The sequence below is a fragment of the Mustela erminea genome, chromosome 11 (assembly GCF_009829155.1).
Source record: "Mustela erminea isolate mMusErm1 chromosome 11, mMusErm1.Pri, whole genome shotgun sequence".
Lineage (NCBI taxonomy): Eukaryota > Metazoa > Chordata > Mammalia > Carnivora > Mustelidae > Mustela > Mustela erminea.
The window spans coordinates 6436450-6457246 of record NC_045624.1 but is presented as its reverse complement, the minus strand read 5'-3'; the positions used below and the strand labels follow the sequence as shown (position 1 = coordinate 6457246).

The following is a 20797-nucleotide window of genomic DNA, read 5'->3' as shown; positions in this document are numbered from 1 at the left end:
CCGAATCTAACTTAAATGCCTGGAAATTGGAGGAGGGGTGTCCTACGCATTCTCCCTTCGAGCTGCCCTGTCTCTTGGCTGGGATGTGCTGGTGGGGACACCAGTACCTTAGCATCTTGAACCCACTTGAGTGACCCTAGATAGTGGTTCATGGACCCTCGACTAATGACGATACCCCCTTCTGCAGGAGAGGCATGGTGATGGGCTGTTTCAGTGGCCTGTGCCTTGGTGGAGCCGCCCTTGTTCCTCCAGGGTCTGCGCCTTCACTTTGGAAATGCAACGTCAGCGCCCTGGGAGGTATTCAGGCTCGGGAGTTCTCATCCAGGAAAAGAGCAAACACAGGAAACATTAGTAAATAAGGATGGAGGTAATCGTAGTTTATATTCGAGCTATACCGGGCTGGTCTGCTCAGCAAGCCACATTATGGGGTAAAGATTTTGCGCTTTTTGTTTAAAATATTTATAAAATGAGAGCATCGGAATGGCAGGCAGCTGTAGGAACCTGATAAACAGTATTTCTCACAGCGCGATCACCATGCCGGAAGAATCAGCAGCACCTGGGAACTAGTCAGAAGTCCAAGTTCTGGCCATCGCCACCCCCTCCAGCCTCAGACCTGGACACTCTGATACAGGTGCCCAGCAGTCTGTGTTGTAACCAGCACACCAGGAAGCGTGACGCACACTCAAGTCTGAGTACCACTGACTTACAGAAACTTTCTAAAAATTCAAGACAGGTGGTGAAAATTAGAGCACTCTTTCCTGAACAGAGCTTATTAAATACTAGTGTTTTCTCTCTCTCCCATCCATTTTCCAGACTCTTTGCAATGGGCATTGAATCTTATAAGCTCACAACTTACCAGTATTTTTTTAAGATTATTTATTTATTTGATAGAGATGACAAGTAGGCAGAGAGGCAGGCAGAGAGAGGGGGGAAGCAGGCTCCCCGCTGAGCAGAGTCCGATGTGGGGCTTGATCCCAGGACCCCAAGATCATGACCTGAGCCAAAGGCAGAGGCTTTAACCCACTGAGCCTCCCAGGCGCCCCAACTTACCAGTATTTTATAATCCTTAATATTTTGGTCTGATCAACTCCCCTGAGAGCCTAAGGGTGCTCTTGATGCTTTCAGCACACATTTGTTAAGTTATTAGGTTGGGTTATTTCAACAGAGATCCCCACAATAAATGATCTACATATTGACTGTATTACTTAAACTTCCTAAGCTTGCCCTAAAGTCTAGGGGCACACCTTACTTGGAGAAGGTATCAGTTTCTTTCTTATATGTCAGCTGACCGTGCCTTTGCTTGGATCAAAAATATGGGCAAATAATTTTCTCCCCTTCCTCCAAAAAGAGAAAATACTAAAAAGACCTGCAGAGTAATTTCCCCTGGGAAGAGTTTATAGGCTCTAGGCTCTGAGACTAAGATGAACGGGAAATGTGGGAAAGATAGAAGATAAAGCTTAAACGGCATATAGCACGTTTTACTTTATATTTAGTGGTTAACTCTGGTTTTCCAAAATAAGGCTCTTAGGTTACAGATCAGGAAGATGGGTCCTAGCTTGAGTGGTTTATTAGAGAAGTGTGAAGGTCCGAATTAAGTGTTGGATTATTCTTGCTGTATTTGGCTCCGCGTGGAGCCAAAGCTATAGAAGATCCCCGCCTGGTGGCTGACGGCCAGGTGAAGACTGGGTGTGGCTTAGAAGGCTCCAGGGGACGCTGCGAAGCACCCTGAGCAGAGTGTCTGCTGGGGAAGTAGGTCCCCTGGGAAGGAGGAGGAGACGCAAGATTCCCAAAAGGGGATTTGGGGAAGGGAGAGAGAGATTTTGTTTTGTTTTGTTTTTAATGAAATAAATTTTTCTTGAGACTATTTGTTCTGTAAAACCAAACAAGTGTGTGTGTGTTTTTTTTTTAAAAATTAATTAGTGATTTTATTTATTTAAGAGAGAGATGGCACGGGAGAGCACACGCAGGGAGGAGAGCGAGAAGCAGGCTCTCGGCTGAGCAGGGAGCCGGATGTGGGGCTCCATCCTAGGACCCTGGGATCACGACCTGAGCCGAAGGCAGCCGCGGAACCGACTGAGTCCCCCAGGCGCGCAACAAGTAGTTCTAAACTCTGCCCCACCCTACCCCCACCCCGCCCGGCGCAACGTGTATACCCACACCGAGTCACTTGGGTCCTTCGGAAAGCTCCAGACACTTGATTCCCCGGCAAGGCCAGCCCTTCCCCGCCCCGACACGCGAACTCCCACGTTTTCTCAGCGTCCCGCACGGCCGCTTCTTAGCTCCCTGACTCGATCCTCCCAAGTGGGACGCTGGGGCCCAAGCGTCCTGGAGGGGGGCTAGGGGCCAGGGCTGGGCCCCCCGAGCTGCCCCTGCCCGGGGCCTGCGGGGAGCCCGCGCCGGCGTCCACTCCCGCGGCCCAGGCCAGGGCGGGCGGGCGGCCTCCGTACCCGGGACCCCCGAGGCCGCGAGGGCCGGCGGGCGCGCGCAGAAGGCCGCGGGCCGCGGACGTGCGGTCCTTCGGGCTGCAGGGGGCGCTGTGCGCGCCCTCGTGCCCGGCCGCGAGCGCAGCTCTTGTTTAAAGGGCCGACGGGGCACGTGGCTCGGACGCAGCTCGCGGCCGCCCGGCAGCAGCTCCGAGGCTGGGCGGCTCCGCTCCGCCTCCGTCGCCGCCTGCGCGCTGCGCCAGGCCCGCCAGGCCAGGCCGAGGCCAGCCGCCGAGTGAGGGACGCGAGCAGCCATGGCCGAAGCGGCGCCCGCCCGGGTAAGCGCCCCGGCCCGCGGACGCCCAGACGGCCTGGGGCCGCCGCCGCTGCCGCCGCCGCCGCCGTGAGGGTCGGCGCCCCGCAGCCGTGGAGCGGCCCCGCCGCGCGGCCTCCTGCTCCGCCCAGGCTGGCGCCGGCCGCGTCCCGCCGGCGCGGTCCGCCCCGCCGCCCCGGGTCTGGCGTCCCGGCCGGGCTTTCGGGTCGACAGCGCGGGCGGCCCAAACGGCAGGCTGGGCTGCGGGGCGCGGCGGGGCGGCCCCGACGTGGGGGGACAGGCCCTGCTTCCTAGCGGCACTTCACATGACAGGCCTTGCCCTGAAGCGGGCCGGCCGTGCGTCCCGCCTGCCCCCCACCCCCGCCCATTGTCTGGTCGGAGGCACGCAGGGACGACTGTCGCGCAGCCCCACGCGCTTCAGACAGCGCGAGTGTGAGGCTCCGGAAGGGACTGGCCCAAGGCCACGCACCGAGTCTGGCCGCAGCGCGACGTCTAGGCCAGAACTTCGGGATTACTCTCATGAAGGCCCCGGTGTTCTACATTTACCGAAGAGAAAGGTGTCGAGTGCTGTTTTCGAGGGGGACTAGAGGTAGATTTTTTCTCAGACTGGCATGTTGGATTAGGTTATTTGGATTATTTTAGACTGTTGGCCGGTAATGCGCAGTATGCCCAATTCCGAGAAAAGAATCTTTTGGCTATTTTTGATACACCAGAAAATCCCTTGCAAACAGAGCTCAGTAAATGGTTTCTACCATTATTAATACCTCTCAGTGAAGTTTTTGAAACCTTGATTTTTGTGGCTCCTTTGAAAGGAGGAACTTCCACTCCACCTTTAATTAATGAATTTGGTGTGTGCTTCCCTTCGGATTCCCTGAGCGCCAGGGAGAGAAAGGGGGTGGGAATACTGTGGTTTGTGGCCCTGTCCCCTGGGGAATACACCCCCAGGGCATTTCTGGAACTTCGTTAGTGACATCACCAGCTCCCACCTACCCGGGGCCAGTCCCTCAGAACTTTTTCTGACCATTTCTTTCCGTTTACTCCTTTCCTTTTGTCATCTTACAGTACCTGAGATTGCCGAGAAACTTTACAACAGGAATGATTTGCTCCCAACTCTGCTTCTATACAGAATTTTTCTCCTGGAGAAGGAAGAACCACATAATTTTTTCTGCATTCCCCCATGGTCCCTTTACAATGGCAGGTGGCCAGTAGTTGTTACTGAATAAATGTTGTTTAATTGTGGGGTCATTCATTCATTCTTTTCAGCAGCTAGCACTCTTTTAGGAGCTGTGAATACAGTGGCGAATCAAACACACCCTCGGGAACGTCCTTTCTGGGGGAAACAAACCAGAACCCAGGCAGATGCATACCTGCCTTCTTTTCTTTTCTTTTTAATATTTTATTTATTTATTTGCGAAAGACAGAAATAGCAAGAGAGAGCACGAGCAGAAAGGAGAGGGAGAAGCAGACTCCCAGCTGAGTAGGGAGTCGGACACGGGCCTTGATCCCTGGACTCTGGGATCATGACCTGAGCCGCAGGCTGAAGCTTAACCAGCTGAGACACCCAGGCCCCCCCAAAAGGCTTTTAGCACCAGGTCCTGGGACTGGGCTGTTGCACACGCTCCGGCTCGTGCATCAGCACCGGGCTGAGTTGAGGCACTCTGGAAGCTCTTTCCAAGGTGCCGAAGGACAGTGGAATGAAAAAGATGGAGAAAAAAAGCCCAGGGGGATCCGTTTCTTGCCACGTCCCTGAGCCAGAACCATCCACAGCAGCTTCGTGTGCATCCTTACTGTTACCGTCTTAGCGGAATCCACTTGGGGCTTGCGTGCCTTGAGTATGTACCGCGTGCTAGACAGTGGGCTAAGTGCTTTCAACAAAGACTGGCTCATTCTCATGATCATCTCCTGTGAGTACCGTTTTCTAGACGTGGAAGTGAAGTTGAAAGCTGTGTGGGAAGACGGTGCCCAGAGTCAGCCAGCTTGGGAGCGGTGGGCTTGCTGCTTGGACCTGGGCTCTCTGGCAGCAGAGCTCATGTTCTCTGTGCTTCCAGGCCTGTCCCTTCGTCTGCAGAGGAGGAGGAGGAGACTAAGGTCTAAGATGGAAGCCCCCCGAGAGCTGCAGATGCTTTTGTCTTTGGCCGTGTGTTTCCTCCCGTTTTCCACTTGCTAATGCCTTGGTCCAGCCAGTGTTTCCTGCCTTCACTGATGGCCCTGCCTCCCTTCGACACCTGCCTGCCTGGCCCTTAGGATCCCAGCGGGGGCCTTCCCTGGGCAGGTGTCATCGTGAGGCTTTTTGAAGTACACATGTAGATGGGGTCATTCAGAGACCATCTCCCCTTTCTCTTCTTGTGGCCAGGCTCCAGAGAGGGATAAGCAGACAGACGACGAAAGCCCTTCGACACCTCCTCTGTCACCCCCAGCAGCCGCGGAGAACTCTTACCTGTACTCGACGGAGATCACACTGTGGACGGTGGTGGCCGCCATCCAGGCCTTGGAGAAGAAGGTGGACTCCTGCCTGGCCCGCTTGCTGACCCTGGAGGGGCGGGCGGGGACGGCCGAGAAGAAGCTGCTGGACTGCGAGAAGACAGCCGTGGAGTTCGGGAACCAGCTGGAGGGCAAGTGGGCCGTGCTGGGGACCCTGCTGCAGGAGTACGGGCTGCTGCAGAGGCGGCTGGAGAACATGGAGAACCTGCTGAGGAACCGAAATTTCTGGATCCTGCGCCTGCCCCCGGGCAGCAAGGGGGAGGCCCCCAAGGTATCCCTCGGGCCCCTGGGGTGGGACAGCCCGAGGGACCGTGCCTGGAAGTGTGTGGGTGAGCATGCGTGACCCTTGTGGTTCCAGGTACCCGTGACCTTTGATGACGTGGCCGTGTATTTCTCTGAGCCAGAGTGGGGCAAGCTGGACGAGTGGCAGAAGGAGCTCTACAAGCACGTGATGCGGGGCAACTACGAGATGCTGGTGTCCCTGGGTAAGGCTGCAGAGGTGGTGATCTGGGTCTGTGTCCGCAGATCGGCCTCCAGCGGTCTGCGTCTTTGCATTGACGTCTGTTCTTCTCAGTGTGTCTCCAGCTCTGCGGGCAGCTGCGGGGCGCGTGTCCAGGCCTGACCCAGCTCTCCTTCCGTTCCGTGTGCAGATTATGCCATCTCCAAACCAGACATCCTGACCCGGATGGAGAGGGGAGAGGAGCCTTGTCCTGGAGGCCCGTGGGGCCAGGAGGAGGGAAGCAGGAGGGAGGTAGCCCAGCCAAGGAGGCCAAGCCCTGGTGAGTGGGGGGCTGGACGGGGGAGTGAGTGGGCCGCACTGCTCTCCTGGGCTTTCCAGGCTAGCCCTGAGCCCGGGAGGGGGCACAGGCCCTCAACCCAAAGTGGGGCCCACTCTGTCCTAGGCCAGCCTAGTTGGGGTGGGGGCGGAGCTTAGAGCCGTCGGGTTTCGGCTTCTGAACGGGGCGGCCAGCGGTTCTGACGTTGTGTGGTTGTCGTGAGGACTCCGGGACCCGGCAGGCCTCTGGCTAGCACTTGCCGAGTGCTGTGTAAGTGGGGACGTAGGGCCACCAGTGACCCGGCAAGCAGCAGCAGCTCTCCTGCCGCCCCTCTAGCTCGCCCCCTCCTCTGCTCCCCGACGTGAGCCTGCGGCTGTAAATGCCGTGTCACCTACGGCTTCCCTGTGTGGACACGAGCCTCCCGGGGGGGCGTCCAGGGCCGACTTGGTCCCCACAGCTGGTGTGGTAAGGGACCTGCGGTTCCCAAGTTGACTCTGATATCAGAGTCTTCTGGGAGACTTTAAAAGGTTAAATTTTTTTTTTTTTTAAGATTTTATTTATTTATTTGACAGAGAGAGAAATCACAAGCAGGCAGAGAAGCAGGCAGAGAGAGAGGAGGAAGCAGGTTCCCCGCTGAGCAGAGAGCCCGATGCGGGACTCGATCCCAGGAGCCTGGGATCATGACCCAAGCCGAAGGCAGCGGCTTAACCCACTGAGCCACCCAGGCGCCCCTAAAAGGTTAAATTAATTAATTAATTAATTAATTAATTTATTAAAGATCTTATTTATTTATTTGACAGAGAGAAATCACAAGCAGGCAGAGAGGCAGGCAGAGAGAGAGGAGGAAGCAGGTTCCCCGCTGAGCAGAGAGCCTGACGTAGGACTCGATCCCAGGACCCTGAGATCATGACCTGAGCCGAAGGCAGCGGCTTAACCCACTGAGCCACCCAGGCGCCCTAAAAGGTTAAATTTAAAAAAATAAATGGAGGTAGGGAGGAGTGCCAGACGTCCGTGTGAGCGTCACCCGTGTGGGGCGGCGATCGGGCGTTGGCTTCCCGTCTCTTCCCGCTCTCTGAGCGGAACCGACCTACCAGTGTGGGAAGCAGCGGATGAACACCGGCCCCGCATCTGCGTGCTCTTTTCCCCGAGTGTCTCAAAACTGTTGGCTGTAGGTGGCGGGTCCTGACGCGGGGACACCGAAGTCCACCTGTGGCATTCGATTTCTAAAAAGCCCCCCTCCCGCCCCAAATTTAACAGCCTTGTTGAGATAAAGTTAGCATCCCCGGCAGTTCCCGGATTGGAGTATACAGCTCAGTGTCACTCTTCCTCACAGCTGTGTACCCTCACCACAGCTGGAACTTTCCTTGCCGGCCAAAGAGAAGCCCGTCCCGGTGGTGTTGACTTCCTGTTTCCCTCCCGCTGCTCCCCAGCCCAAGGCAACTACTCATCTGCCCTCTTGTGTCTTAGATTTGCCTGTTCTGGACATTGCACGCGAATGGAGTCCTACTGTGTGCGACCTTTCGAGTCTGCCATCTGTCACCGGGCGCGTGCTCCGGCTTCCCCACCTTGTGGCCTGCGGCACTGCCTCCCTGGGCACACACGTTGCTGCCTTCTGTCGCTCCGCACCTCCGTTCATGCCCACCCTCCCCTCCCCCTCTTGAATATTATTTACTTGTTGACATTCTAATGTCATTTATTTTTTTTTTTAAGGTTTTATTTATTTGTCAGAGAGAGAGAGAGAGCGAACACAAGCAGGGGGAGCAGCAGGCAGAGGGCCAAGCAGAGTCCCCACCATGCAGAGAGCGTGATGCGGGGCTCGATCCCAGGACCCCGACATCATGACCTGAGCTGAAGGCAGAGGCTTAACCTACTGAGCCACCCAGGCGCACCGTAAAGTCGTTTATCTTTTCAAATGCCATCATTTCCCGTATTCTGGGTTTGGTGTCATTTATTGTTCTTCTCTTTCTTGCATTTCCTCTAAACTGGTAAATCAGGAGGCTTCTTTGGGTTCAGGTTCAACCTCACGGGCCACATGGCTTCAGAGGTGGTGGCGTGTACTCCCTGCCAGGCCCACGGCTCGAGGCACCGAGGTTCCGTCCTCGTGCCTTCTGGAGACCCTGGGCTCTGTTTTCTGTTACAGAGCTCCCCATCACCTTCTCACCTGGTGATTTTACCGGTCATTGAACGTTGTTCCCCAGATTTGTTATTCCCTTAGGGTTGCAAAATGGTGAGAGTCTGTCATACTTGGGCACTGCATCGGTGAAATTCTTTTACAAACAGTACTTTCCCTAGTCAACTCTTAGTTACCCTGAAATAGAGTCTGTACAGAAGAGGCAGGATAGAAGCTTAATTCTTTTTCTTTATCAGTTTTCACAGTGAAGTTACTCCCTTAGGAGCCTTTAAAGGTGACCAGTACTTGGCTTTTTTTTTTTTCTGACTTTTTTAAATGACTTCAGAGACTTTTAAATATTTTATATATGCCAATCGTTTGCAGCCATTAATTTTTGTGCTTAAATTGTCCCATCTTTAGCTCATGGGAGCCCTTTCAAGTTGTCCCTGAGATCGTTTTGATGTGACTTCAGTGGCTTTCGGATACCATAAGATGTTCTAGAATCATCTAGTGTATTTCCTGCCTCAGACCTGGAATACAAATTTCTCCGAGGAGTATTGGTTCAGTGGCAAATGATATTTGGATACCTCAATATGAGTGCTAGTGATTGCTAATTTTTTTAGAATATATGTATTTTTTTTAAAGATTTTATTTATTTATGGACGCCTGGGTGGCTCAGTTGGTTAAGCAGCTGCCTTCAGCTCAGGTCATGATCCCAGCGTCCTGGGATCGAGTCCCACATCGGGCTCCCTGCTTGGCAGGAAGCCTGCTTCTCCCTCTGCCTCTGCCTGTCACTCTGTCTGCCTGTGCTCGCTCTCTCTCCCTCTCTCTCTCTGACAAATAAATAAAATCTAAAAAAAAAAAAAAAAAGAAAAAGATATAATAAAAAAAAGATTTTATTTATTTATTTGACAGACAGAGATCGCAAGTAGGCAGAGAGGCAGGCAGAGAGAGAGGGGGGAAGCAGGCTCCCCACCAAGCAGAGAGCCCTAGAAAATAATGTATTTTGGGGGCGCCTGGGTGGCTCAGTGGGTTAAGCCTCTGCCTTCGGCTCTGGTCATGATCTCAGGGTCCTGGGATGGAGCCCTGCATCGGGCTCTCTGCTCAGCGGGGAGCCTGCTTCCCCCTCTCTCTGCCTGCCTCTCTGCCTACTTGTGATCTCTTTCTCTGTCAAGTGGATAAATAAAATCTTTAAAAAAAAAGTATTTTTGGAAGGGAAAATATCACGAGTTCATAGTGATATTTCTTATTCAAATTTAATGTTCTTTGATCTTATACTTGAATATCACTTTTCTTTTACATGGAAATCTTAAACAGACTTTCGATTGAAGGCTGAAATTTTTCTGCAGCTCTTTTTGTCCTCTGAACATATTCCATTCAGGACTTATAGACAAAGTAATGCCTTTTATTTTTATTTTCTTCTATTTTTTTAAAGATTTATTTATTCATTTGACAGAGACACAGTGAGAGAAGAAAAACAAACAGGGGGCGTGGGAGAGGGAGAAGCAGGCTCCCTGCTGAGCAGGGACCCTGATGCGGGGCTCAATCCCAGGACCCTGGGACAGTGACCTGAGCCAGAGGCAGACGCTTAACTGAGCCACCCAGGGGCCCCGAAGTAATGCCTTTTAAAGTCACTTGAAATAATTATTTTCTCTATGAGATTATGTCACCAAAATTGATATATAGTTAAGTTCATTTGTTTCTATTTATTTTTAGATTATTTATTTATTTTAAAAAGATTTAAACAAATTTTTTAAAAGATTTTATTTATTTGACAGAGAGAGACATAGCAAGGAAGAAGCACAAGCAGAGGGAGAGAGAGAGGGAGAAGCAGGCCTCCTGCTGAGCAGAGAGAAGTGTGGGGCTTATCCCAGGACCTTGGGATCATGACCCCAGCTGAAGGCAGAGGATTAACTGACTGAGCCACACAGGTGGCCCTATTTTTAGGTGTTTAGAAATGGCTCTTTTTACCTTTTCATTTAATGTTTTGAATACATAAGGCATGTTATGTTTGCAAAGTCAGAATGGTTTAAAAGGATGCATTCAGGAAAGTCTTATTTCCATTCTTATTCCCTTGTCCCTACAGATAATCATTTTTTAAAAAAGATTTTATTTATTTATTTGACAGAGAATGAGAGAGCACAATGCAGGGGAAGACAGGGCAGGGGGAGAGGGAGAAACAGGCTCCCTGATAAGCAAGGAGCCCTATGCGGGGCTCGATCCCAGGACTCCAGGATCATGACCTAAGCCAAAGACAGATGCCCAACTGATTGAGCCATCCAGGCGCCCCTCTTCTAAGAGTTTTGTGTTTTAGCTCTTACATTTAGATCTTTGATTCATTTGAGTTAGTTTTTATATATGGAGTTAGATAAAGATCTTTTACTCTTTTGCATGTGGATATGCAGTTTTCCCAGCACCATTTGTTGAAAAGACTGTCCATTCCCCTTTGAGTGGTCTTGAGATGCTTCTAAAATGTCACTTGACTAGGTATGTGAAGGTTTATGACTTCTGTTTATTTATTCTATTGATGCTAGTACTACCACACTGTTTCGATTACAGTGTCTTTGTAAGTTTTGAAGTTAGGAAGTCATTCCGCTTTGTTCTTCCTCCTTAATATTGTTTTCACTCTTTGGGGTCCCTTGAGATTCCATATGAATTTTAGGATGGGGTTTTTCTCTTTCTGTAAAAAATGCCATTGAGACTTTGATAGAGATTGCATTGAATCTGTAGGTCACTTTGGTAGTTAATATAAACAATATTAAGCCTTCCAATCCATGAACATGGTATGTTTCCATTTACTTATTATGCCTTTAGTTTCTTTCTGCAGTGTTTTGTAGTTTTCGTTGTAAAGGTCTTTCACCTCCTTGGTTAAATAGTTTTTTTTTTTTTTTTAAAGATTTTATTTATTTATTTGGCAGAATGACAGAGATCACAAGTAGGCAGAGTGGCAGGCAGAGAGAGGGGGGAAGCAGGCTCCCTGCTGAACAGAGAGCCCGAAGCGGGGCTTGATTCCAGGACCCTGAGATCATGACCTGAGCCAAAGGCAGAGGCTTAACCCACTGAGGCACCCAGGTGCCCCAGTTAAATAATTCCTGAGGCTTTCATTCTTTTTGATACTATTATAAGTGGAATTGTTTCTGTAATTTTCTTTTCAAATTGCTTGTTATTAGTGTATAGAAATACTAATTTTTGTATATTGACTTTTGTCCTGCTACTTTGTTGAATTAATTTGCTAGTCCCTACAGTTCTTTGTGGAATCTTTAGGCTTTTCTGCATATTTCATCTTTGAAGAGATAATTTTATTTCTTCCTTTCCAATTTGGATCTTATTTATTTTTGTTTCTTGTTAACTTGCTCTGGCCAGGGCTTCCAGTCCTTTGTTGAATGGGTGGTAAAAGTGGACATTTTGCCTTGTTCCTAATCTTAGGGGAAAAGCTTTCATTCTTTGACCATTGAATGTGCTGTTCACTGTTGGTTTTTCATATATGGCTTTTATTATGTTGAGATAGTTTCTGTGTCTGGTCTTTTGAATGGTTTTATCATGGAAGGGTGTTGAATTTTGTCAGATGCTTTTTCTGCATTAACTGAGATGTTTTCCCGAGGTGTTTTCCCTTCATTCTGTTAATGTGGTGTGTTCTGTTGGTTTTGTTTCGTATGCTGAACTAACATTGCATTCCAGGAATACACTCTACTTGGTCATGGTATTTAATCTTTCCCCCCCCCCCCCAAGATTTCATTTATTTATTTGAGAGAGAGAGAGCATGAGGGTGTGGGGTGGCAGAGGGAGAGGGAGAAGCAGACTCCCCATTGAGCAGGGCGCCCAATGCAGGGCTTGATCTCAGGACCCTGGGATCATGACCTGAGCTGAAGGCAGATGCTTAAATGACTGAGCCCCTCGGCACCCCAGCAACAGTTGTTTGTTTAGTTGGTTTTTTTTAGATTTTAATTATTTGAGAGAGAGAGAGAGAGAGAGAAAGAGCTCAAGATGGGGGAGGGTCAGAGGGAAAAGCAGACTCCCTGCTGATTGGGGAGCCTGATGTGGGACTTGATCCCGGGGCTCCCAACTGACTGAGCCATCCAGGTGCCCCAACAGTGTTTTTTGTTTTGTTTTGTTTTTTTAAGATTTTATTTACTGATTTGACAGAGAGAGAGTGTGTGCAAGCATAGCAGGGAGAAGCAGGCTCCCTACTGAACAGGGAGCCCGATGCAGGGCTCGATCTCAGGACCCTGGGATCATGACCTGAGCCGAAGACACATGCTTAACAACTGAGCCACCCAGGCACACATGCTTAACGACTGAGCCACCCAGGCGCCCCATTAGCAGTGTATTTTTCATGATACCTCTCTTACATGAGGGGGGCTGAGTATCCTTTTATTTATGGGCCATTTAAATTTCTAACTCTGTGAACTCTGTGTTCATCTCTTTTGACCTAGAACCTTTTTTAAAATGCATCTAATGGGCGCCCAGGTGGCTCGTTCGGTTATGCATCTGACTTTGGTTCGGGTCATCATCTCAGGATCCTGGGATTGAGTGCCGTGTCAGCCTCTGTGCTCAGCAGGGAGCCTGCTTCTCTCTGCCCCCTCCCTCTCTCTCCCTCTCCCTCTGTCTCTCCCTCTCCCTACTCATGTTCGCACATGATATGATATCTCTCTCAGATATGTTACATCTTTAAAAAAAACCAAAACTGCAGGGGCACCTGTGTAACTTAGTTGGTTAAGCGTCTGCTTTTGGCTCGGGTCATGATCCTAGGACCTCAGGATCAAGGCGCACGTCGGGCTCCCTGCTCAGTGGGGAACCTGCTTCTCCTTCTCCCTCTGCCCCTCCCCTTGCTCGTGCGTGCACGCACTCACTGTCTCGATCTCTCAAATAAGTAAAATCTTTAAAAACAAATACAATAAAATATTTTTCAAGAAATGCGTAATTCCTAGGCCTACCCAGAACCGCCGATGAGAATCTTGGGGTGCTTCCAGGGGGATCCCTATACATCAGGGTGGCACAGGACTTGGGCCCGGAAGCCACTGTTGCGTTGTTCGGAGCCGGGACGCCCTAACAAGCCACACGACTTGTCTGGTACACTCAGACATTACTGTGCTGTATCTTTTCCTTCTCTTTTTTTTTTTTTTTTTTTTTAAAGATTTTATTTATTCATTTGACACAGAGAGATCACAAGTAGGCAGAGAGGCAGGCAGAGAGAGAGAGAGGAGGAAGCAGGCTCCCCGCGGAGCAGAGAACCCGATGCGGGACTCGATCCCAGGACCCTGAGATCATGACCTGAGCCGAAGGCAGCGGCTTAACCCACTGAGCCACCCAGGCGCCCTCTTTTCCTTCTCTTCTAGCCACGAGGGATCCGTGAAGTCCACTTAAATGTCCCAGCCGGTGTTTGACCTGATGCCCCCCAGTCCCGGTGACCGCAGGCGGCCCTGCGCCACAGGCTCCTGCCACCGGGAGGGATCTCTGTGTTGTCCTTGGCGTCACTGAGTTGCATTTTCCAGGCGTCCCTCCACGTCCAGAGCACAACCTCGGCCCCGTCAGCCCTGCCCGGGAAGAACCAAAAGAAGAGCAGGTCACCAGGCGCCAGCAAGACTCCGAGACGAGAGTGACCGTCCCCAGAGCAAGCACGGGTGAGCGAGGGCCGCCGGGCCGCCGTGCGAAGAGCATCTTGACACACGACCAGACAGGTGCTGCTGAGAAACGTGCTGAAGCGTGAGGGGGGGACAGATGACGGGCACCAGGCTTGGCCGAGCTGGACGGGCTTCCTGGGAAGGGGACCCTGCGACAGGCCTTAGAGGAGGAAGCGTAGATTTTAGCTGGGAACGAAGGGCGTTTTTCGCAGGAGAAAATGGGCTGAGCCAAAGTGTGGGTTCCTGAGGCCTGCTAGGGGCCAGGCCCTCCGGCCGGGCTGGAGCGAGGGGAAGGGCACACGAAGGCGGGTACTGGGCCTCCTCCGGCTTCCTGCGATGGTCCCGTTAACCGGGCGGTCTGTGTTCTGGGCCTAGCACGGTGCTGCCATGTGCATTCGTTCCTCAGCAAACGTCCTCTCTCTGGAGGCCTGTGGGGGACCCTCTGGCTTCTGGCTGCCTTTCCAGTGCTCTCTGTCTGCTCGTGTGTGAAGGAAGCTCCTGTCCGTCCTTTCACAGAATAGAGCACAACTCGGAGGGCATTTGGCCTCACCCGTGGCATTTACTCCAGAGCCCTGCGGTCTGCTGCAGCCTGGCTTTGCTAGCGAGCCTTCTCCTGCCCTCTTCCTCCTCTTCCTCCTCGTTCCCACGGGCCTGACTTTTCAGTCTGGGTTGCTTTCCCTCCAGTGACTATGAGCTCCCTGGGGCGGGGTGACTGTCCCTCTCTCCCCGGTGCCCTCCTGCCCAGCCAGTGTGTAAGCAGAGGGACCTTCTCTTTGTCCCTGCTCCCCTGCAGACCTGGCGCCGGGCCCCAGGGGCCTTCCCAAACCCTCTGTCCTTCGGCGGTCCGTGAGGGTGACGGAGTTGTCCGCGCTGGCCCAGGTGGGAACTGGGGGCATGGCCTTCACGGCTTTCCTCTCGCCTCCGAAGCAGAGGCCATGGAGCGAGCAGTCCTCTGGACAGAGCAGGCGTTCAAGCATATGCGGCTCTGCTTGGAGCCTGTGCGGTCCTGCACGAGCCCGGTGTCGGGAAGGACCCTCACAGTGTCTCTCGCACAGGGCCTCCAGCCGCGGTTAAACAGGAGCAAGAATTTTCAGGTGGGGAGTCTCCAACATCCCCTCCCGGGGAGAGGCTGCCCGGCATGGGGCCAGGTGAGTGACGGGAGGGGCCCTTGGCTGTGGGGTGGGAGGCGGCGCAGTGGGCCCCGGGAAGGTGCCTCTTCCTAGGGGTCCCTGCCTCTTTCCCAGGTCCTTTTGCCCTGGGGCTCTTTGCGACCCCGACCATCTAGGTCCTGGTCGTCCCCCATCGTGTTTGGCCTGGTGGGAAGGTGCTGCTCGAACACAGGCTGCGCGCACCAGGTTCGGGGTCTGGTGACAGAAGGGCCTCATGGCAACCCTGTGAATGGTCCCGGCGCACAGCCTCGGATGTCTCAGAGTTTGTATGCGGTGGTCTATGATTTAAATTCAGGTCCCCCGCCTAGAGGCCACAAAACCGGGCTTACACCCTGATGAACAGGAAAAAATGTAGCAATTATCGCCCATTCCAGCTTTGGGGTGGTTTTCTGCCCTGAGAGAAAGGGATCCAGTTCTTACCTGGTTCCATCCTGCTTTGATGGGAGGCAGCGGTGAGATGTGGGCGCCTGGGGGTTGTGGCCTGGTGGGCGTCCAAGCTGGAGATGGGCTTCGGGTGAAGAGGTCTGGGAACCTTGGCCTTCACGTGGAATAGGGCCGGAGACCCACACTAATCCCCAAGTTTAGGAATACCACGGTAGCCCATTAAATGCAACACTTCAGATGCAAAGTTCAGATGCTTCTTAGAGACTCTTAACTCATTCTGTAGCTGTGGGACTAAATTACAAACTGCAGGGTCATGTCCAACATAGAAACCAAAGTTTTGTCCGGAGTTACTTGTGAGGGTTGCTGGGAAGCTGCACTTGAGCAAAGAACCCCGAGGTCTTGACATCAGGTGCTGATCTGGAAGGTTTGGCAGTTAGCAGAGTCTCTGGGGTGGGATTTAAATTCATGCTTCAGCAAGAAGTGAACTCCCTCTTGCTCTGGACCTGGAAATCGCTCGTAAAGGGCTAAAGGTTTCGTTCTAATAGGCAGAGGGTAAGGTTCACTGTCAGTCTTCGAACAGACCGTGGGTTGCAGTGTCTGAGCTGCTAGGCTCGGGGGGAGGTCAGAGAAGCCAGTCGGGGCTGATTCCAGAAAAGCCCAGAGGGGAACAGCAGTGAAGGATCTCCAAGAGTGCCGGTGTTGCAGGTAGGGCCTGTGGCTGGGATCTTCCTTCCCAGCACCAGGCCCCATGTGTTGCCTCCGAGTCCCCGCTCTCTCCTCTGTCCTGGCAGTTCCCAGCCTCAGTCCCATCTCCGAGTCAAGTGCTGACTCACACTGAGGTCCAGCCAGGAAGCCGAGGTCCTCGTGCCTCCCGCCTGTCCCCGGAGAGCAGGTGCCAGACAGGGAGCTGATGCTCAGGTGGATTTGTTACTTGGATGAGCAGCTCCGAGTGTGGCTGAAACGCCGGCCTCCTCTGGGCCTGAGGCTCCTCACCTGCCTCAGCGGCCCCAGGGCTCACTGTCATTCACCGATGGGAACTAACGTCCTCAGAACTCCTGGGGGTTGGTGTGTGGCCAACATATCTCAGTGCAGGGTCTCCCCCGCATCATCCTACCTGTTTGCTTTCACGCCGTCTGCCCTCTGACCTCTGGCGCCCTGGCTCCTGGTTTTGCGGCTTTGTCTCCTTTCTCCTGATGTCCATTGCTTGGCCTCCAGGAATGGGCCGTGTGACAGCAAACAGCCAGTGGGGGGCTGCTCAGGCGACAGTGCCCGCTCCGTAGGGCCAAGGGTCGCTGGTGTGTGTGCTGTGAGCAACTTGCAGGAGAAAGGGCTCCGTGAAGACGGGAGCAGGGGGTGCTGATCCGGCTAGGGCTGTGCTTGGAGCCCCGGGCTGGGTGGCGTGGCCTCGGTGGGCACCAGTGTGGCCCGCTTGAAGTCAATGGAGATTCCTTTCTCCAGGCGGTGGCAGCGTGGTCATCAAGACAGAAGCCCAGTCCGAGGACGAGATGATACCCGAGCAGCTTTTCCTGGGCGAGTCCCACAGCCAGCCCGTGTGTAGGATGGCCAAGGGGCCCAGGAGCAGGACCGAGGGCCCCTGTCGGCTGCGTGCGGCAGGGGTGCCACGGGTGCGGGCCGGGGACACGCGGGCCTCTGGAGCTCTGGGGGAGCCGCCCCGCATCCTCCCTCGCAGGCGAGAGCGGACCTTCCCCTGCCCTGACTGTGGGCAGAGTTTCCGCTTGAAGATTAACCTGACCATTCACCAGCGGACGCACGTGGAGGAGGAGCCCAGGGAGACTCCGGGGAGCTCGCCCCCTGGCTGGGGGGAGGCCCCCTCCACTCTGGAGCCAGGCGAGGTGGTGGTGCCCGGCCCAGTCATCCGCTGGCTCCCCGAGGAGCCCGGAGGCCGCCGCTCCCTGGCGGGCCGCTCCCTCCTGGCGCGGCGGCCGGCGGCGGGCAAGCTGTACCACTGCAGCGAGTGCCTGCGCTTCTTCCAGCAGCGGAAGAGTCTGCTGCTGCACCAGCGCCTGCACACGGGCACCAGCCAGGGCTGGCCGGCCTGTCCCTACTGCGGCAAGGCCTTCCGCCGGCCCTCCGACCTCTTCCGCCACCAGCGCATCCACACGGGCGAGCGGCCCTACCAGTGCCCTCAGTGCGGCCGCGCCTTCAACCGGAACCACCACCTGGCGGTCCACATGCAGACTCACACCCGAGGCCAGGCGGGCCCGCCCTGCCCCACTTCCCCGGCCCTCCCCCGGACCCCCCCGCGACCCCGGCCCAGCCACAGTGAGGAGGGCTGAGCGGCCAGGAGCCTGTAGGGGCACCCTCCGGCTCTCGGGGGCACCCCCAGCAGGACTCCTGTCCGCCTTCGGGCCTTTCCCCCGGTGCCTGGTGCTGGTTCCTCGTTCTGGACTAGTTCTGGAATAGCTTTGGAGAGAGCTTTTTTTCATTCCGATGGGAAGCAGTGGCCTTTTTGGTAACTGTGTGTGTATGACCAGATACCTCAACTTCCTGTTTTCTGAGTTTGTCACTCTTCGCTGCCTTTTCTACATTCCTGACTTAGAAAGGATCCCTTAAAGCATACAGGATGCCGACTTTTGGTGAGAGACTGTGGCGGGTATCTGAGACCGGCACTGGAGATAGTGGCCCTTCCAGTAGCGGGCGATGGAGACACGGAGTGCCTGCCGTTCCTAATGTACACAGAGGTCACAGCAGAGTGGACAGTTTGAAGAGTAGGCGCTGGAAATTTGAGTTTTCCTACTGTGTTATTTTGAAATCTTTTTTTCCCTTCCTTATGGAATTTTTTTAGTGTTTTTTTAAGGGTTACGTGTGGTTGCAAAGGGGACCAGGAGCCCTGAGGGGCAGGAACTATTCTGCTACCTCCTTGTGTGTGGGGATGGTGGAGGGGCTGTCCAGATCAGCCCAGGTATTGGTGGGGGCTTGGCTGCTGCTCTGACACAGGCTGCCTTCCTGGGTGTGCATTCTTTGGCCCAGAGTGCTTCCCAATATCCCAACATCCATGATTGATTTTGGTTGTTAGTTGAGAGGGGAAACAGGTCTGGAGTGGTGGACACTTCCCCCAAGGTCTCAGTGTTATGGGTATGCACGGTCTGTGGACTTAGGGGGTGGGGGAGATGCAGACCCAGCCCAGGAAGCTCCTCCCGGAGAGGAAGCTTCTGATGTGGGTGAGGCTGGGAAGCCAGGCTGGACTCCTGTGCTGCCGCGGCCTGAGCTGTCATGTTAAAGGAGTGGTATGTTCAAGAACTTGGGGCTGGTAGCAGAGATAGTCCAAGAGACAGGGGTGGGTTTCTTTAACCACCTCCTGTGTCATGTTCCTCACCTGTCAGAGGGGGTAATGACCCCGGTGCATTCTACCTCACCTTAGCGTTTTCGGGGTCGCAAAAGATTAAGAAGCAGTGGGGCAGATAGGAAGCCTGGTTGTATCCTCTTTTCAAGTTCAGGGCCCCCCTTCTCTTCCATGTTCATCTCCAGCTCTTTGCCCAAGTCAGAATCCCTCAGGAAGGACCTTTATTTTCTAGAGTGAGTGGAAGGTCTCGGGTGCAGAGCGAGGTGAGACTTTCCCGTTGGGCTATATCCGCAAGGAGCCCTTTGTAGGTCAGTGGAACAAATTCTTACCAAAGCAATGAGGTTCGGACCGTAGGATTTCAAGCAATAGCGTCAGGCATCCTGGAGAAGTCTTGGTGGCAGCTTGCATCTGTGCCTCTTTGGTCACACCACTTTGGGTGCTGCCTAGAGAGCAACCCTTGGTTTGGGCGATTTGAAACTGGAGTACTGTGTCCTCAGCTATTTTGATTGTTGTCTTATTGGCTTTGGCACTATGTGAAGTGGCCAGCATTCAGACCTCCTTCCAGACATCTGGGTCCCTCGCTGTGCCACTTCTTGTCCCTCTGACCCTCTCCTCTCTCCCAACGTCCTGAACAGAGTTGGGGGCAGATGGGAACATTGCCATCATCTCTGGGGCAAGAGTGAGTATGCAAGTCGGTGAGAGCCCAGCCAAGCTCCCCTGGGCTTGGGAGGAAGGGCTGCCACCCTCCCCAGCTATGCATTTTGCTGGTCTCCTCTGGCATCCCCAACCCTCACCAGCCCCCCCCCCCCCCAAGTCAGGGCTGGGCTGTCACCAAGTGTTCATACAGGATATGGTGCAAATGGAGCTGCTCTGAGCCTTCCTCTTCCCTGTAAGAGTTAGTCTCAGGTGTTCCCTGGGGATGCCTCAAGGCTCGAAAGTCCTAGACCTTCCTAAGGCTAAATGTCCTGTGTAAACACGGGTACTCTAGCAATAGTACAAACCAGAGGTGATCGCTGGACACAGGCGCTCTCATTTCTAACAAAGCACTCAGGGTGCTGGTTCCTGGCTGGGCCTTATGAGCTTGCCTGGCACTCGACAGGTTTTCAGAGAACATTCTTCACACCGAAAGGAGCCGGCACGTGCAGCGTGGTGCGGGAGCAGAGTGGTGCTCCAGAAGCTGGCAGCTAGAAACCCGTTGGGCCTTCGACTGGCTCCTAGCTCTGTGTCTTGGCTTCCTTGTTTGGAAACAGGCCCTTAGGAACTGTGACGGTGGCGGCCCTTTGCCTTCATCAGTGCTCAATAAATATGTGGAGTTGAGTGAGTGCGCATGGTCCGTTGCTTGCGCTCCGGGAGTCAGCACAGGCCCGGGGCCCTCAGGCAGCAACCACGCGCGGGAGTGACCCCCGCGCCACGCCCCTTCAGCCGCTAGCCCCGCCCACCCTGGAAGTCCCCTGTGGGGGCGGGACCTCTCCCTGACCAGTGGGAGGCCGACTCCCGGCCTCCGGGACGCAGGTGCTGGGGGCGGAGCTTCCAGGACTGGCCAATGAGGAGCGGGCTCCGGGACGCGGGGCGGGTCCCACTCGGGGCAGGGCTCCGCCTGCTGGGGCTACCGCGACACCGACGCAGCGCTCGCGCGCTCCTCGATCCCGGCCCGCGCTCGGGTTAGCGCGGTGGTCTCGGAGGATGTCCTAGAATTGGGGAGGCGCAGCCTGCGTGGAGGGGTGATGACCACCGCGACGCTCGAGGCCGCCGCTGTGTGAGTCAACGATAAAGGACCTTCTCCTCTCTTGGCCGCAGTTTGCGGGTGTGCGGACTTAGCCGCCAGATTTCCGAGGTTCCCGACAGCGCCGACATCTGGGGGAGCCCGCTCTGTGCGGAGGGGGCAGCATGCACGGCGGACGTCCTCACTCCAAAGACCCGCCCGGGTTTTCCTCTCTTGGACCTGCCCATCCACCCCGCCCCCAGCACTGACCCCTTAGGGAGACCATCTCCCCAATGTCACCCCCTTTTCCGTGCCGAGACCTGTTGCTGTCATCTTGGGAGGTTACTTTCCTCCCCAACCTAGGCCCTTGCCTTCCTCCTGTGGAGCTGTCTTCCACCCGACTGTAAGGATCCCCTAAACTCTTCAGGCCCGAACTCTGATTTCAGGATGCGTTTGAGGGCTTGCTTGCTCTTTTCCGCAATTCGCCAAGAAG

General features: G+C 54.1%; 1 protein-coding gene across 2 annotated transcripts; it reads left to right on the top strand.

The window, feature by feature from the left end:
- Positions 1-2593: 2593 nt before the first annotated feature.
- Positions 2594-19596, top strand: ZNF783 (zinc finger family member 783). Of its 2 annotated transcripts, none has more exons than XM_032304844.1 (7): positions 2594-2761; positions 5111-5509; positions 5597-5723; positions 5889-6017; positions 13617-13745; positions 14801-14893; positions 16757-19596. In XM_032304844.1, the coding sequence occupies exons 1-7, from the start codon at positions 2738-2740 to the stop codon at positions 17593-17595; spliced, it is 1740 nt and encodes a 579-aa protein (XP_032160735.1). In that variant the 5' UTR covers positions 2594-2737; the 3' UTR covers positions 17596-19596. The 2 variants fall into 2 exon arrangements, with proteins under 2 accessions (XP_032160735.1, XP_032160734.1); XM_032304843.1 differs by having other exon boundaries at positions 13617-13802.
- Positions 19597-20797: the final 1201 nt, after the last annotated feature.

Bases quoted from the DNA above. Each gene is read 5' to 3' on its own strand.
- ZNF783 (XM_032304843.1), top strand. From the start codon at position 2,738: ATGGCCGAAGCGGCGCCCGCCCGG. The intron at 5,724-5,888 runs GTAAGGCTGCAG...TTCCGTGTGCAG, and splicing joins CGAGATGCTGGTGTCCCTGG to ATTATGCCATCTCCAAACCA. The intron at 13,803-14,800 runs GTGCTGCTGAGA...TCTCTCGCACAG, and splicing joins CTTGACACACGACCAGACAG to GGCCTCCAGCCGCGGTTAAA.